This window comes from Callospermophilus lateralis, chromosome 9 (assembly GCF_048772815.1).
Source record: "Callospermophilus lateralis isolate mCalLat2 chromosome 9, mCalLat2.hap1, whole genome shotgun sequence".
NCBI lineage: Eukaryota > Metazoa > Chordata > Mammalia > Rodentia > Sciuridae > Callospermophilus > Callospermophilus lateralis.
The window spans coordinates 13,200,873-13,214,595 of record NC_135313.1 but is presented as its reverse complement, the minus strand read 5'-3'; the positions used below and the strand labels follow the sequence as shown (position 1 = coordinate 13,214,595).

At 37.7% G+C, this 13,723-nt stretch overlaps 1 protein-coding gene across 4 annotated transcripts in view; it reads right to left on the bottom strand.

Annotated features, from left to right (window-relative positions):
* Positions 1 to 13,723, bottom strand: part of Dock10 (dedicator of cytokinesis 10) — a 236,055-nt gene that overhangs the window by 59,741 nt on the left and 162,591 nt on the right. For all 4 annotated transcript variants that reach the window (XM_077110269.1, XM_076866402.2, XM_076866404.2 and 1 more), the window contains exons 15-22: positions 11,509 to 11,631; positions 9,135 to 9,214; positions 7,103 to 7,290; positions 6,536 to 6,601; positions 4,588 to 4,680; positions 1,251 to 1,374; positions 933 to 1,054; positions 225 to 311 (exon numbers count right to left, since the gene is read on the bottom strand). In XM_077110269.1, the coding sequence (XP_076966384.1) occupies positions 225 to 311; positions 933 to 1,054; positions 1,251 to 1,374; positions 4,588 to 4,680; positions 6,536 to 6,601; positions 7,103 to 7,290; positions 9,135 to 9,214; positions 11,509 to 11,631 (883 nt within the window). The remainder of the gene's footprint in view (positions 1 to 224; positions 312 to 932; positions 1,055 to 1,250; positions 1,375 to 4,587; positions 4,681 to 6,535; positions 6,602 to 7,102; positions 7,291 to 9,134; positions 9,215 to 11,508; positions 11,632 to 13,723) is intronic.

The window sequence follows — 13,723 nt, the reverse complement described above, 5'->3', positions numbered from 1 at the left end:
TTAAATGCTCTCCTGGTGTTTTGGTCTCAAATTTTATGGCAGCTGGGCTTATAGGGTTGGGACATTCTATTTATCTTAAAAGAGACATAAAGTTGTGCCCCAAATATCCTTCTTTGCAGTATTCAGTCACCTACCTCTGACTCGTTTTATCCTGTATGTACAGGAGACACCTTATGATCTGGCATGTTAGAGAGGATGCTAATATCGCAGGACAATGTACCCACCTGAGTATTCACAGTGGATACTACGAATGTTGACACCTTGAAAAGTGGTTTGCCACCATCTACCCACTTGATGTCGCTCCCTCCATGCTGCAAAAAAAAAGTTTGTCATTGTCACTATAATAATCCAAGGGAAAAAATAGGTTATTTAATTTATGCTAATTGACCATCCTGATCCATTACTTGTACATTACTACAGATACGGAAAAGATGCAAATATATTAGGCCATATTGGCAGATGAGACCAATATGATATGAGGGTATTATGTTTAGTTTTATTTTTTCAAACATGTACTCAAATCTCTTTTCCAAATATTTATCTATCTATTTCTTTATTTATGGGTACTGGGGATTGAACCCAGGGGCATTTTATCACTGAGCTACATCCCCAGTCCTTTCTCTTTTTTAGAGACAGCCTCTTGCTAAGTTGCTGAGGCTGCCCTTGAACCTGCAATCCTTCTTCCTCAGCCTCCCGAGTTGCTGCGATGGCAGGCGTGCACTGTGCCAGGCTGAAGGAATCACTTTTAATAGTTCACTTCTAGTAGGCATACACTAAACAAGAGCTTTGGAATACTGCTGGTGTATTTTGTTCATAAATATAATGGACACATACACTATGGTCTTCCTCTTCTCAGCAGAGAAAGAAAGATAACCTCATGCCATTTAGCTGAAGTGTTTTTATTTTCTCTTAAATTATACATTACTCAATACCTTTCCACTTGCAGAATCTTGAATGCTTAAATAATCAGGAGGCAGACTTGTTGCTATCGGGATATTATACTCTTGAGAAGCTATCTGATCATGTTTCATCAGAGGAAGCCAAGCATAGCCCACTGTGCCAGAAAAAAAGAAAGAACAAAAATTTGGAACACAAACCTCCATGGTAATAAGGGGGAAATAAAGCTATTTATCACTTATGAACCCTAACTTCACTAAAAAAATTCAATAAATCAGAGCTTTTTAAAACACTCTCCAACTCAGATCAAACAGATGACATGCAAAGCCACTTGGATGGCTTCTGTCAGTTACCTGATGTTTCCAGAGCCTCTTTCTTTTTGGCATTAGCTTTGGCATTGATGTCACATGTGACATGATGAAAAGAAAACAAAATATGGTGTTTCTCATGGAGCTGTGTTGGTAGCTCAATTTTCACCTGCAATGAAAGACATCATAGTTGGACTGAGATTAAAATGATTTGTACAGAGTCAAAGCAAGATGAAGAATAGCCATTTAAAAAAATTAACTTAAATCTAGCTCCATACTTAATAGAATTTTTGGGAGTACTGATTTAATTCTCAATAGATATCCATGTTGCTAGCAGTAATGTAGCTATTTTTACTTCTTCACTGTGGTGAATGATGATAATTTAGACTATTTAGTGTTTCTCATTAGATAATTTATGGTACTAGAATATGGATTAAACACACACATGCATAAGCACACACAAATATACAACTATAGAACTTAAAGAGGCAAATTAGGGAACTATTAGTAAGAAACAAATTGAATAAATAGTAAGCCCTTGCTTCATGTGCAGCTGGACTAGTTGCACCAGCATCACTTGGAAGCTCACTAGAGATTCAGAATCTCAGACTCCACCCCAGGTGCACTGACTCAGAACCTGCATTTAATACCTCCCAGGAAATTCATGTGCACATTGTTGAGAAACATGGCAGCAGTAAGTGGTGTAACTTACGCATGGAATCTATTCCTTTTAAAAAAATGGTTACAAAAGCATATGAAATGAGTTATTGTGGCAGCTAAATAATGAGCCATTTTATGATGTGGTCATGCTTCTGCTGAATAAGTGCCTCTGAATAAACAGATGTAAAACATAACATTAATATAGGTTGCTCCATACTTCTGGAAAGAGGTGCTATGAAATAATTCTCTATATTTTATGGCGTCTTTCAGATTTCAGAGCCTGTTGCTATTTAACAGCCCCCCTCCCAAAGGTCTTGTGAAGAAGACTGTACAGAGGTGGGAACCAAGGCCAGAGACACTAGGGGGCTCTGGGTGACTAAGAGTGTGGTACAGTGGGCACTAGGATCTTCCAGGACAAGGATCCACAACTTTTGATGACCACTTAACTTTGAAATTCCAAGATCTGTTTAGGCAAGCAGTAAGGCAACAGCCACATCAACTATCTATCAGCGTGTTTATTAGATGGTCTGTGCGTCTAGCTAAATTTATTTTCACATTGTTCTAGAAAAGATGTTAGAACAGACTTTTCAAAGTGTGGTCCCTTGAATAGCAGTGTCACCTGGAAACTTGTTTTAGAAATGCAAATTCTTAGGCCCTACCCAGACCTATTGAATACCAAAATCCAGCGTAAACCCTGCTTCAACAAGTCTACCAGGTAATTCTGATATGTGGTGAAGACTGAGGATCCCTAGGTTTGGATCACTCACAAGCTTACCTCTGCTTTATATACCAGCATGCTCATCTCATTATAAAAGCCAACATACTTTCAAAATATGCAATAATAATGCAATAGAAAGACATTTTCTTTTTTAGACAATAGTAAGAGCACATGAGAAGCAATTAAGAATTTCAGTTAACTAAATGTTAATGAAAATGCTCTTCACTTAAGAAATATTGAAAATATATTTTGTTATAACAGGTGCTTTGAAAGAATTAATGCAATAACATTTTTTTTGCCATAATGAAGAAATTAGTTTTAAATCTGCCCCATAGAGATCACCAAGTTGTTTATTACATACCGACTCTCATGTGGAAATAGGAAACATGTGAATGAGAAAGAGTAAAAGCCAGTGTTACCAACAGTCAGAACAGTAATGAAATAAAAAATACAGACCTCATCTATCTACCGAGAATACAACTTTCAGAGGGGCTCTGTCAAAGGGCCAATGAATACAATAAATATTCTGTAATGTGATGATAGCTGTTTCCCTTAACTTTTCTTGCCCTCTGTCCTGAATTTATGGAAGAAAATTAAGAGCATTAAGTGAATATGGAGGTAGGAGATAGGTCATACAGGTTGGCTCGTGGGTGTTCCTTTAATTAGTTTTAAAATGATTAATGTGAAGCAAGATATGGGGACAGAAAAATAGCTCCACAAACATATCCTCCATGTTCTGATACCCAGAACCTTGACTGGTGCCTTATGAGGTAAAAGGGATTTTGCAGATGGTTGAAGTCGAGGCCCAGGAGATGGGGCGATCATCCTGGGTTTTTAAAAGAAAAATGGTATAATGACAAAGGTCCCTTCAGGAGGAAGGCAGGAGAGTTAGAGTCAGAGATTGAGGGCAGAAGCAGAAGTCAGTGATGAGATGGCTAGAAAGGAGTCACAAGCCAAGGCGTGTCGGCAGCCTCCAGCAGGTGGGGTGGAAAGGCGAGGAAATAGTGCTCCTCTAGAACTTTCAGGAGGCCTGCAGCCCTGCTGAGGCCTCCATTCCAGCCCTGGGGCAACGTTTCATACCTCTGACCTGCAGAACTAGGAAAAGTCAAATGCATGCCACTAAATGTCAGCAATGACTTGTAGCATCCAACAGGAGCCACATGTATGAGGTGTGATATTTTGAATCCCAAATATTATATTAGCGGGTTGCATTGGTTCAGCTTTAGGGTTAGAAATTCTATTTAATCCCTGAAACTCATCTGTCTGAAGCTGTTTAAAACAGAAGCCAACCTGAGTACAGTAGTTACTTTTCACCCAGTGATGTTTTCTTTATGCGTTATGCAGCGTGGTGAAGCTGCTGTATCTGGAGGCACATGGCCTGGTTTGAATACTGACTGTCACTTTACTGTGTGCCCTTGGCAAGTCACTTGACTCCTCTGAGAATCACTTTCCTCATTCATAAAACAGGAAGGTCACGCTAGTGCCTTCTTCTCAGATGGCTGTTGGAATGAAGTGAGGTGCCCTGTGGGGGAATGTAGCCTGGTGCCTGGCACACAGCAGGAGCCTTGAGTTAGCCAGGGCAGGACATTTTTCTGCCATGCTGAGATGAGGGGCTCCAAGGTCATGCAGGTCATAAGCAATGATGCTGGCTCCTACTCTGGTCCTTTGTTCTTTCCATTATATGAAATGCTGCCAATGGTTGGCAAAGCTATCTAACATAATTTTTTTTATACTGACTAATGCAATAAAAGAAAAAAAAATTAGTCTCCTTAAAAAAATGATACAATAAAAACATCACATTTTCAAGGTCATTCCTATGCTGAAATACTTGAATTTGCAAAATACTCCAGGAACAACTGTCCATTAAGTAGGTTATAAATCTTGGTGAGTAAGACCCTGCCAAAGCAGGTCTTAGTTTTACTGTGGTCTAGAGACAGTGTTTATCTGACCCACTCATCCAACCTTTTTAGGAGTTGCTGGGGGCAATGGAGGCCTGGTTCTTACCTCATCAGAGAAATCCGGATTCTGGGAGTGGTGCAGAACGGCAGTGTAGGCAGCTGAGGTAAAGAGGGGCCCTCCAGGTTTTCCATAAATACACTGTTTTAAAAAGTTATGAGTTGAAAAAAAGTAAGTGTCTGAAATTATCCCTAAGTGAAAAAAAAATTTCACGACTCTTCAGTTATCAATCTCAGGACAAAGACACACTTTGTAATAACTTGCCAGGCTCACCCGGCATCCAGTTAACTTTGAAAATCTTTGGTGGACTACCCACATTTATCATACAATGGGATGGTGATTGTAAAATATGAAAGCTTGTATTCATCTTTTAGATATTTCATGAGGGTCAAATACTTGGACCAATTTACTAACTAACTGGGTTGTTGTTGTTTTTTTAACTTTTTTTTTTTTTTTTTTTGCTGGAGATTGAACCCAGAGTGTTGTGCATGCTAGGTAAGCACTCTACTCCTGAGCCACATTCTCTATCTAGCTTTGGATTACCATGAGCTTGGTGCTAACTTGTTCAAGATCCCTGCAGAGTGGTTTCTTGAAGGAGCCGATGGAACCAGCTGTGGTCCAGGTTAAGGTCCTGGGTGACCACAAGCTGGGCTGGACCCTAATCCCGGGCATGCCAGCTGGCAGGATAGATCTAGCTCTAGGCTTTAACACATTGTACTGTTATGGTATCCCAGCCCCAAATCAAGCCAGAGGAAGAGATCTGGCACTTCCTAGTAGTATAGCTTATAAGCCTCGTTAGCCCAAAGCTGAGGGCCCTTCTTGTGGAGTCTGACAGCCGGCCTTGCTGTATCTTTGTATGATGTTCAGAATGCACTGAAGCAGAGAACCCACACACCTCTGACTTTCTTTCCTACAATTTTCCTGGTAAAAACGCTGCTGCAATAGGCCGTGTGTGTTTGCTGCCTGGTCACTGTCTTTGTTTGCTTCACAATTATGTTGTCAAATATTAAAATATTCATTTTAATATTTCTTTCCTAATGTGAACGCTGCTGTGGAGCCTGTTACTGTGACTATTGAAAGTGGTTCAAGATTATTTTGAAGAATTCTTCCTCTCTACTCTAAATGACTTATTCATCCTCAAATTGATCATCCTTCTTCTGAACAGTGCCACCAACCTTCTTGGTAGCATAAATTAGAGGATTTGATTTGTACCTGACAAAGTGTTTTAAAAGATTATCACAAATAATGATGGGGTTAGTTAGAAGTTAGCTCTGTTCTCATTGCACTGATTCACTGAAATGGGTAAGTTCTCAAAGAAGGCCCACTAAAAATAATTTCCCCCTCCGTCTTTCATAAGTTACTTTATGTTGTTTGAAGCCTCTAAGATAAAAACAGTATATATCAAACAGAAATTCTAAAAAAAATAATAAAAAGCTATCTGGTTGCAGTTTTATAGGTTATAATAAATCAGTTCATACAAACCTCACAGCTTTTATTTGATCTTATTAAATCATATGATTAACAACCAGCATTGACTTTCCAGAGCCATTTTCCAGGCCCACAAACCCTTGGCCACAGCCCTGCTCTTAAATGTGAGCATCTCTAGGCCCACTGTATTGGTTATCAGGCCAGCGTGCAGCACAGATCACTGGAAGCCAGCCAAGGTGCGCCATTTTAAATAAAGCTCTCTGAGTTCAGAGCTGGGCTAATCTTTGAAAAGGGCAGATTCTGCCAGATGGGAATCTTTGCATTTATTTTACATTAAAACGGTTTCCTTTATACCAATCATGAAAAGCTAAGAGAGCTATAAGATTGACATTTCTAAAAGATTGAGTTAACAATGGCTATTAAATCAGGGGCATTTCAGAAAATCTAAAACAAATGTATTGAAATGCTCTTCTTTCAACCACACTCACATAAAAAGCCCCTCAATGGCACAAAGAACAGAAGCACTCCCTCCCTCTTTACGCTGTGTCCCCTGGCGGAGTTGGCTCACCTTCATGGGCTTGGCTCCTTCTGCATCAGAATTTTTGAATTCAATGCACACGGTTATATTTCGTGCCTGAAATCACAGTGAGGAAAATGGAAATCGCAATTTCCTCTTAAATAACACCCCAAAACAATCTAAGTGCCTAAAATAAGTAGCTTCTAATTAAATCTGAAAAATGTAGAATACCCAGCATTTTCTTGTGACATTATCCACAGTGCTCAGAAATAGCAAAAAATTTGGAAAGATTTAAAAGGAAAGAAAGAGTTCCTATTGAAAGGGGCAGGCGTGCTATTTTGAGAGGATTGTAAGAAATAAAACAAAAAGAAAAGTCTAGATCAAATTTATATAGGGCCAATTTCAGAAGAGATTATTAATATATTATAAAAACTATGCAAATTTAAACTTTTCTAAAATTAACCTCTCACTGCCTCTTACTGAGCATTTTCTCCAAATGTTTTTTAATCGCAAAGTTTTGGCCCACCACAATTTGCAGTTGCCTTTTCAAGAAACCATCTTGTATGGTACAAGTGTGGTGAAGAGAAATGACATCACAGAAATTCGGGTCATACGTACCTTGTTGAAGCATTTCTGGCTGTCATATTTGAGGTGTTTGGGGTAAATGTAAATTTGATTTTTGTATACTCTATAAGGACGACAATGCTTTGTTGAGTCATATATAAATTCTTCCACCTCCACTGTGGGCTCTGAGTCAGCCATCACGTTGAAAGGCTTGACAGGGATAAAGGACGATGTTACACAGTCTTAAAAAATCAGAAAATAAGAGTTTGTCATTTAATATGGTTCTTTTTTTTAAGTGAACAATATTTAACATATTTTCAAATGAACCCACTTGAACTACAAATTCCAGACTTGTGTACCAATTGATGTTAAGTGACACTAATCATGAAAAATTTGTAGTGTGTACATATGTTACATGTTTCATATCAAAACTCAAGTTCTAAAAACTGGTAAATCTTTGAGATGGATGTATAACTATTTTCTTTTTGTCATATTTTCTAATTTAAAAAGTAAATTTTAGCTAATGATCCTCTGAATATGCTAACTAGATATTATAAGGGGCAATCCACTGAGCTTTGCTACACTACTGGAAAAATAATAGAGAAATTGATATATGACAGAATAAACCCTTTTCCAATGGGTTTGCTACTGCTAATACCAGGTGGATTAATACTAATTTCTCCCTGAAGGATGATTTCACAGCAAGGGCCTGAAGGTCTCTCTCTACATTATTTGTTATGTGACATTTTATTTTTTGCTTTAATTTTTACAAACTTTTAAAATGTAACTTTGTAGGAATGGCCTAAGAAAGAAGAGAGAAGAGACCATTAGGAACTTATAAATGAAAACTTCTGTCACTAAATAATTTGGGGGCTGAAGTTGTGCTACTGAGTAAGGCCTTCCTCCTTCCTTTACCTGGAAGGAATCCTCCTGTGTTCAGATAAAGCACAATGACTAGCTGTGTGTGCTTGGGAATCAGGTTACAATTTTTTTCCAAAAATCAATTATAATATTTTTATTGTATGCTCAAATTTCTTTAATTTCCCACAATTCTTTGTGAAAGAATACTTAGTTTCCTCTTTTCTTGTTTTATTTTACCGTGGGCAATAATAATCCTGTTTCCCAAATCAAGAAGAAATGGCTAGTTTATCCTCTGTTTTCTGGTACCAATCAATATAAAAGTGATTTGGAGTCAGGGCTCATGTTAGAGGGTTCATTATGTTCCATATGAGGATGATTTATGGAAAATTACAAGAACAGAAAACTTAATAGTGCAAACGGTAATCCAGATATCCTGCGGTAATAACCCTCTCTGGTTGTGGTTCAGTATAGGAAGCCTTAATTCATTCTAAATTCTAAAACTCATTTGCAGGCTAATAGCAACCCCTGAAATTCTACTTTATTCTAAGCAAAGCAGGATTATTTTTTTATCATATTCTGAAAAACACAGATTCTGAGTAGTAGCAGAGTCTTTAACGATATTTCAGTTCTAATCACTGCCCATTCACTTGGGTGGCTGCACGTGGTGTTTGGAGGAACCCTTTGGTAACACAGTATGGCAGAACCTGCTTCTATTATGAGTGAGAGGAACTGGATAGAATATAAATCTCCGTAGGTTATCAGTTTATCCATATCTGAACTTGACTTTCCTCATTTGCAACCCTCCAGGGTTTTTAGGATTAAATGATATAATCTTGCTGGGTATTAAACAAAATGTTATACTGCTCAGAATATAGCCTTGTGATATTCATTGTCTGTCTTAATGGAGAAATAAGAAGCCCTACATTTCTTTCTTTCTTTCTTTTTTTGTGGTGGTGCTGGGGATTGAACCCAGGGCCTTGTTTGTACGAGGCAAGCATTCTACCAACTGAGCTATATCCCCAGCCCAAGAAGCCCTATGTTTCTATAGCATAAAAATTTGCATTTCCATGAGTTTTCACTTTGGAAAAAACAACAACAATAAAAAGCCCTCACAATCTGATAAGCGGCCAGTTAAACAACCGTCCAGCCAACCCACAAAACAAACAAAAATAACCCCACTAAATATTCAGAACTCTACAACTGAACTGTGATGTCATCGTCATACTTGGATGCTCCAGAGGAATGTTGTCAACAGTGATATCCAGGCTTCCTGGGATGGTCTGCATTTTGCTTATTCGGTCAGCCCTGTGAAAGTACACACACACACACACACACACACACAAACACACACACAGTATTATTTTCAGTTTCAAGAAAAAAAGTAATCTGCTAAAATTCTAAGGTTTGAAAAGGTCAACAACGGTAGACCCTAAATAACATTGTGATGATTTCTTTTAGCTAGTTTTACATTGAAAACTAAAAATTTATGTGCTATTGCATATTAAAAAAAAAACAGTGGGGAGTAAAGCCACACATATTCTGAAGAGTATTTTGAATTTATTTTTACTCAACTTCAGATAACACTTATAAAAATGATCAAACAAGTACAATAGTAAGTCACATAGTTTTGTTACTGAAGCATTTGAATCTGCTTAAGCAACTCTCTTTTATGCTGAGGGTCAAGGTCTGAGAACAAGGCTGGCTCTGCCACAGTTGCTAAGAGTTTGCAGTCTTCCTCTACCCTCACCAAGCAGGACTTCCCCAACTTTGGTCTTCTGTGACTATGTCTCCTTCCCTACCCACATCATTCCCTCCCTCTCCTACAATGACTGTCTCACTAACTTTCCATTACCGTAGCATGGGACTTACTGATGACAATTTCAAGCATCATGCCCCTCCGGACATGATTCCACTTTGAAAGGTGGAATAATTACATTATTGAATCAGAGCCAGCTCTTCCCAGCTTGGGAGAGCGGATTGTAATAATTATTTTTTTTAGGAATTTTGCCTGCCAGTGGTTAAACTCAGCTGGTATTAAAATTGAATCATATTAACTTAACATTAATCAGTTGTATTAACACAAGGTGTTAATATATTCAAAAGATGTTGAACATTCAAAACTTATCACTACCTAATGACCATATTACGTGATAAGATTGTCTGTGCCCTTGAGTTTGTTCACATCAATCTGCAGGGTCCGCATCTCTTCCTAACCCCATGTTCAGTGACGTCCCAGGGGTAGCTTGAAATCATCAATGGCAGGAGAATTTATACCAGAGGAATTGGCCATTGGCACACATCAGTTTTTTCTCTAGAAAGTCTGTTGTTCCACATTTATCAGCCTACCACTGAGAATAAATGTCATAAATTGTGAGACTTCGATGAAATAATTTGATGTTGGCTCTGCATTGTGTATTATAGCTGTCCCCTTAACCAACACAGTGATATCTCTTCTTGCTAATCACTGACAGCATGGGTTTTGTGAGAATTCGGGTTCTTCCCATTTATATGAGAACACCCCGAAACATTTTGCCTGTTCCTTTTGTTGGCTTGGCATTACCACCTTCCATACTTTAGTGTGCTGGCAAAAAAGCAAAGAGGAAAAGCACTCTTAAGTGTCACATGGTGGCTGGGTAGCCTTGCAAGATCATGGTTTGGTTCTGGTGAGGAGGTTTGATGAGCAAAGGAAGGAAGGTCTCCTCGGGTCAGGGGGCCCTCATAGGATGGCAAAGAAGTTACACTGCTTCAGGGTCTCCTCTGAGATTTCACTTCTCATCTTTATTTTCCTTTCTTAAGTTTATGTTCTTCCAGAATAAAAAAGAACACTGGATAAACTTCCCCTCTAGTTAAATGGAAATATATCATCTACTGATGCTGCAGAAAAAAATCATGCTTGTTTTATAATCTCATATTATTTTGTTGAGGATAAAATTAATTGATAGGAGATTGCTGATTCTTAAGTGAGAGACACAGAGAGGTAATATTTAAGAAAGGGTATGAGAATACTGTGTAATTTAGAGGGCTAACAGTTTTAGATAAGTAGCTTAATGAAAGACCTTATCATCTTCAGATGTTGGGAATATGGGTAATTCACTTAAAATAATGTTGTGGCTTTTATAGTTTCCTTCTCTTAGCTTTCAGCTATCTTTTCTGAAAGTATTTGACCAAAATATTAAGAGTGATTATATTTATAGCAATATAATTGGCAACGCCAGCACCAGGTACTTTGGAAGAGGATCCTCTGACCCCAGCTGACTTCTCCAAGTCCATCCCACATATGGGAAAGACAAGCTCTCCTGCCCAGCAGAGCTCAACTTTTGGACTCATGAATAAAATATGTGGTATTATTTCAAGCCACTAAATTTTGGGGTGGTTCTTACACAACTGAAGATAACAGACATAGCTCCACATTTCATAATCCTTCCATATAATTCTGGCAAACAGACACCTGTGCACCATTTGGACATGAAATCATCTGACAAGCATCTGCCTCGGGATGGGTTGCACATCTGAGACTCAGATAATCATTAAAGTGAGAGAACAAATCAATGGTGGCAATATGGCTAATGTTAATTTCAAGAGCAACCGAAAAATCATACCTTCTATAATCAGACACCAGTTTAAGGAGGTCCTCTGTTGAAATCTTGCTACTTTCTTGTCTATACAGGGGTGAAAATCTTGAGTCTCTATCCACATTTCCCTGGTTGTCCTTAAATACAGATCTGAAAGAAAATAATATTTATTTAGGTTGGTATTTGGTTACTGCTGATAGAGTTGTGATTTTAAGGTGAGTAAAGAAATATTTGATTTGTAACGGAAGAAACTATAAAGCAAGAAAAGAAAATTTAGATAGAAGTTTCATTTAGACTGTATTTTGTTATGTTTAATTTTGTATTTCAACTTTATGTCTAAAGTGATAGGAGTCAATATTACAACTTTTTTTTAATGATATCTCACATGTAGTAATTTCAATCAAAACTCTGGAATGTTTGTGGAATGGGACATGCTATTCTTCTTCATTATTTCTCCAAGATATCCTAAACCTGGACCAGGCAGGGCCACTTCACTTTGGGTGGAACCATTAGGATTTACAAGTAGACAAGAGTGGGATTGTATCTGAATGTAGAAGGTGAGACATTTTTGTGGAGATAAATGGGCCTTGGCTGAATTTTGAGAACAGATATACAGATAAAATGGAAGCAACCTGAATCAGATTTTTGTATTAAATGAGAATAAGATGACCTGAGTATTAAATGAGAATAAGATGACTAAATCTCAACGTTTCCATTTTATTGGAAACGTTGAGATTTAGTTAAAATGCATAAATTATTTTTGTGCAGATAATACAATGTCAGGCAGGGCTTGCTTCAGGTGCACGGTATTCTTAGTCTCAGTGTTTTCTTTATTACACTTTATACTTTATCACACAATGTGTTGGCCAAAGAAAAATTAGATCCACACATAACTGCTTCGTCTTCAATGTTAGAGAAATACTGAATGTTTACTTCTTTTAACTTAATAATCTTCACCAGGATATTTTATCTTTCTTTAAATTATCCAACTATGTCAATCCACGGACTGAAATGGCCATTACAATGGATATTAGGTCATAGAGTTTGACTGTAAAGTAACAGAAAATGGACCAGGAATTGATTGGAATGATATTTTTAGACTCGTTCAAATTGTCTCCTCATTTTTCTCTATTAAGTAGTGACTGAGAGAAAATGGAAGTCCCTCTATAAAATCACATTGGGAAGCCAGGATGAAAATATATAAAATTATTTTCAATTAAATGTAATATATGCCTTTTGTTCAAGTGTGTAAGATGTTGAAACCAACATCATGTATTTCAAACAGACACGAGAGGAAGTTCGACTTTATTTGTGTAACACTGTTTTAAATGAACTAGCCATAATTTAAAAAAAAATGAACTTCAAGTACTTTCATGTATGTGAGTTATATAACTCAGTTTTGCTCTTATCCACTCTCTATCATGGAAATCACTTGGGTACACAGGAAATGGAGGGTACTGCACCAGGGGAGAAATTTTGCTTATGGTGACATACAACTTGCCATTACTCACTAAATACACTAACTGGCAAGAGTTGAAAGAAATGACTCATTTACACAGATTGTGGTTTCAGGATAGCTGGAACATGGTGCCTAGTTTCAGCTGCCACAGTTGAGCAATGATTAGTACATTTTGACAGTTTTGGGATCAGGATATTTTGTGTATGATTGAAGAGAATGTGGTATTTAGCCAAAGGAAAAGAAACTTAGGTGTCTGATAGCTTCATTCATAAGCAGGATGAGTAGCTGGGAAGTATAGAAAGAATTAGGCATATTTTTTTGTGGCTATAGAAGATAAAACATAAAAGTGGTTGTTAGGCAGTTTAAAGTTATTTTAAAATATGAATTATCTAATTATTAGAGCTAAGAAGGACAGACAGAAGGAGCCACTGTCAGATGTGCTTGGGTCTTTTGGCACTGGAAGGATTCAAGTGGAGGCTGGACAAATATCTGTTGGCGATTTTGTCAGCCTGGGAGACTTAGATAAGAGCTGCACTGGGCACCTTCTTCAAATGTGCAGATACAGAATAGATTTTTATTCTAGTCTCGATCAATTTTAAAGAAAATTCAGAATTGCCTGGTAGTCTATTTGGAATGTCAAATGAGATAGAAGAAAAGAAATCATAAAAGAATCTTGGCATGGATTTAGGCACCAATGATCCAGGAACTGCCATGAATGGACAGAGTTCCATTTTACCACAGGGCACACTTGTGAAGGTCAACCTTTCCTTCATAGTAAGTATA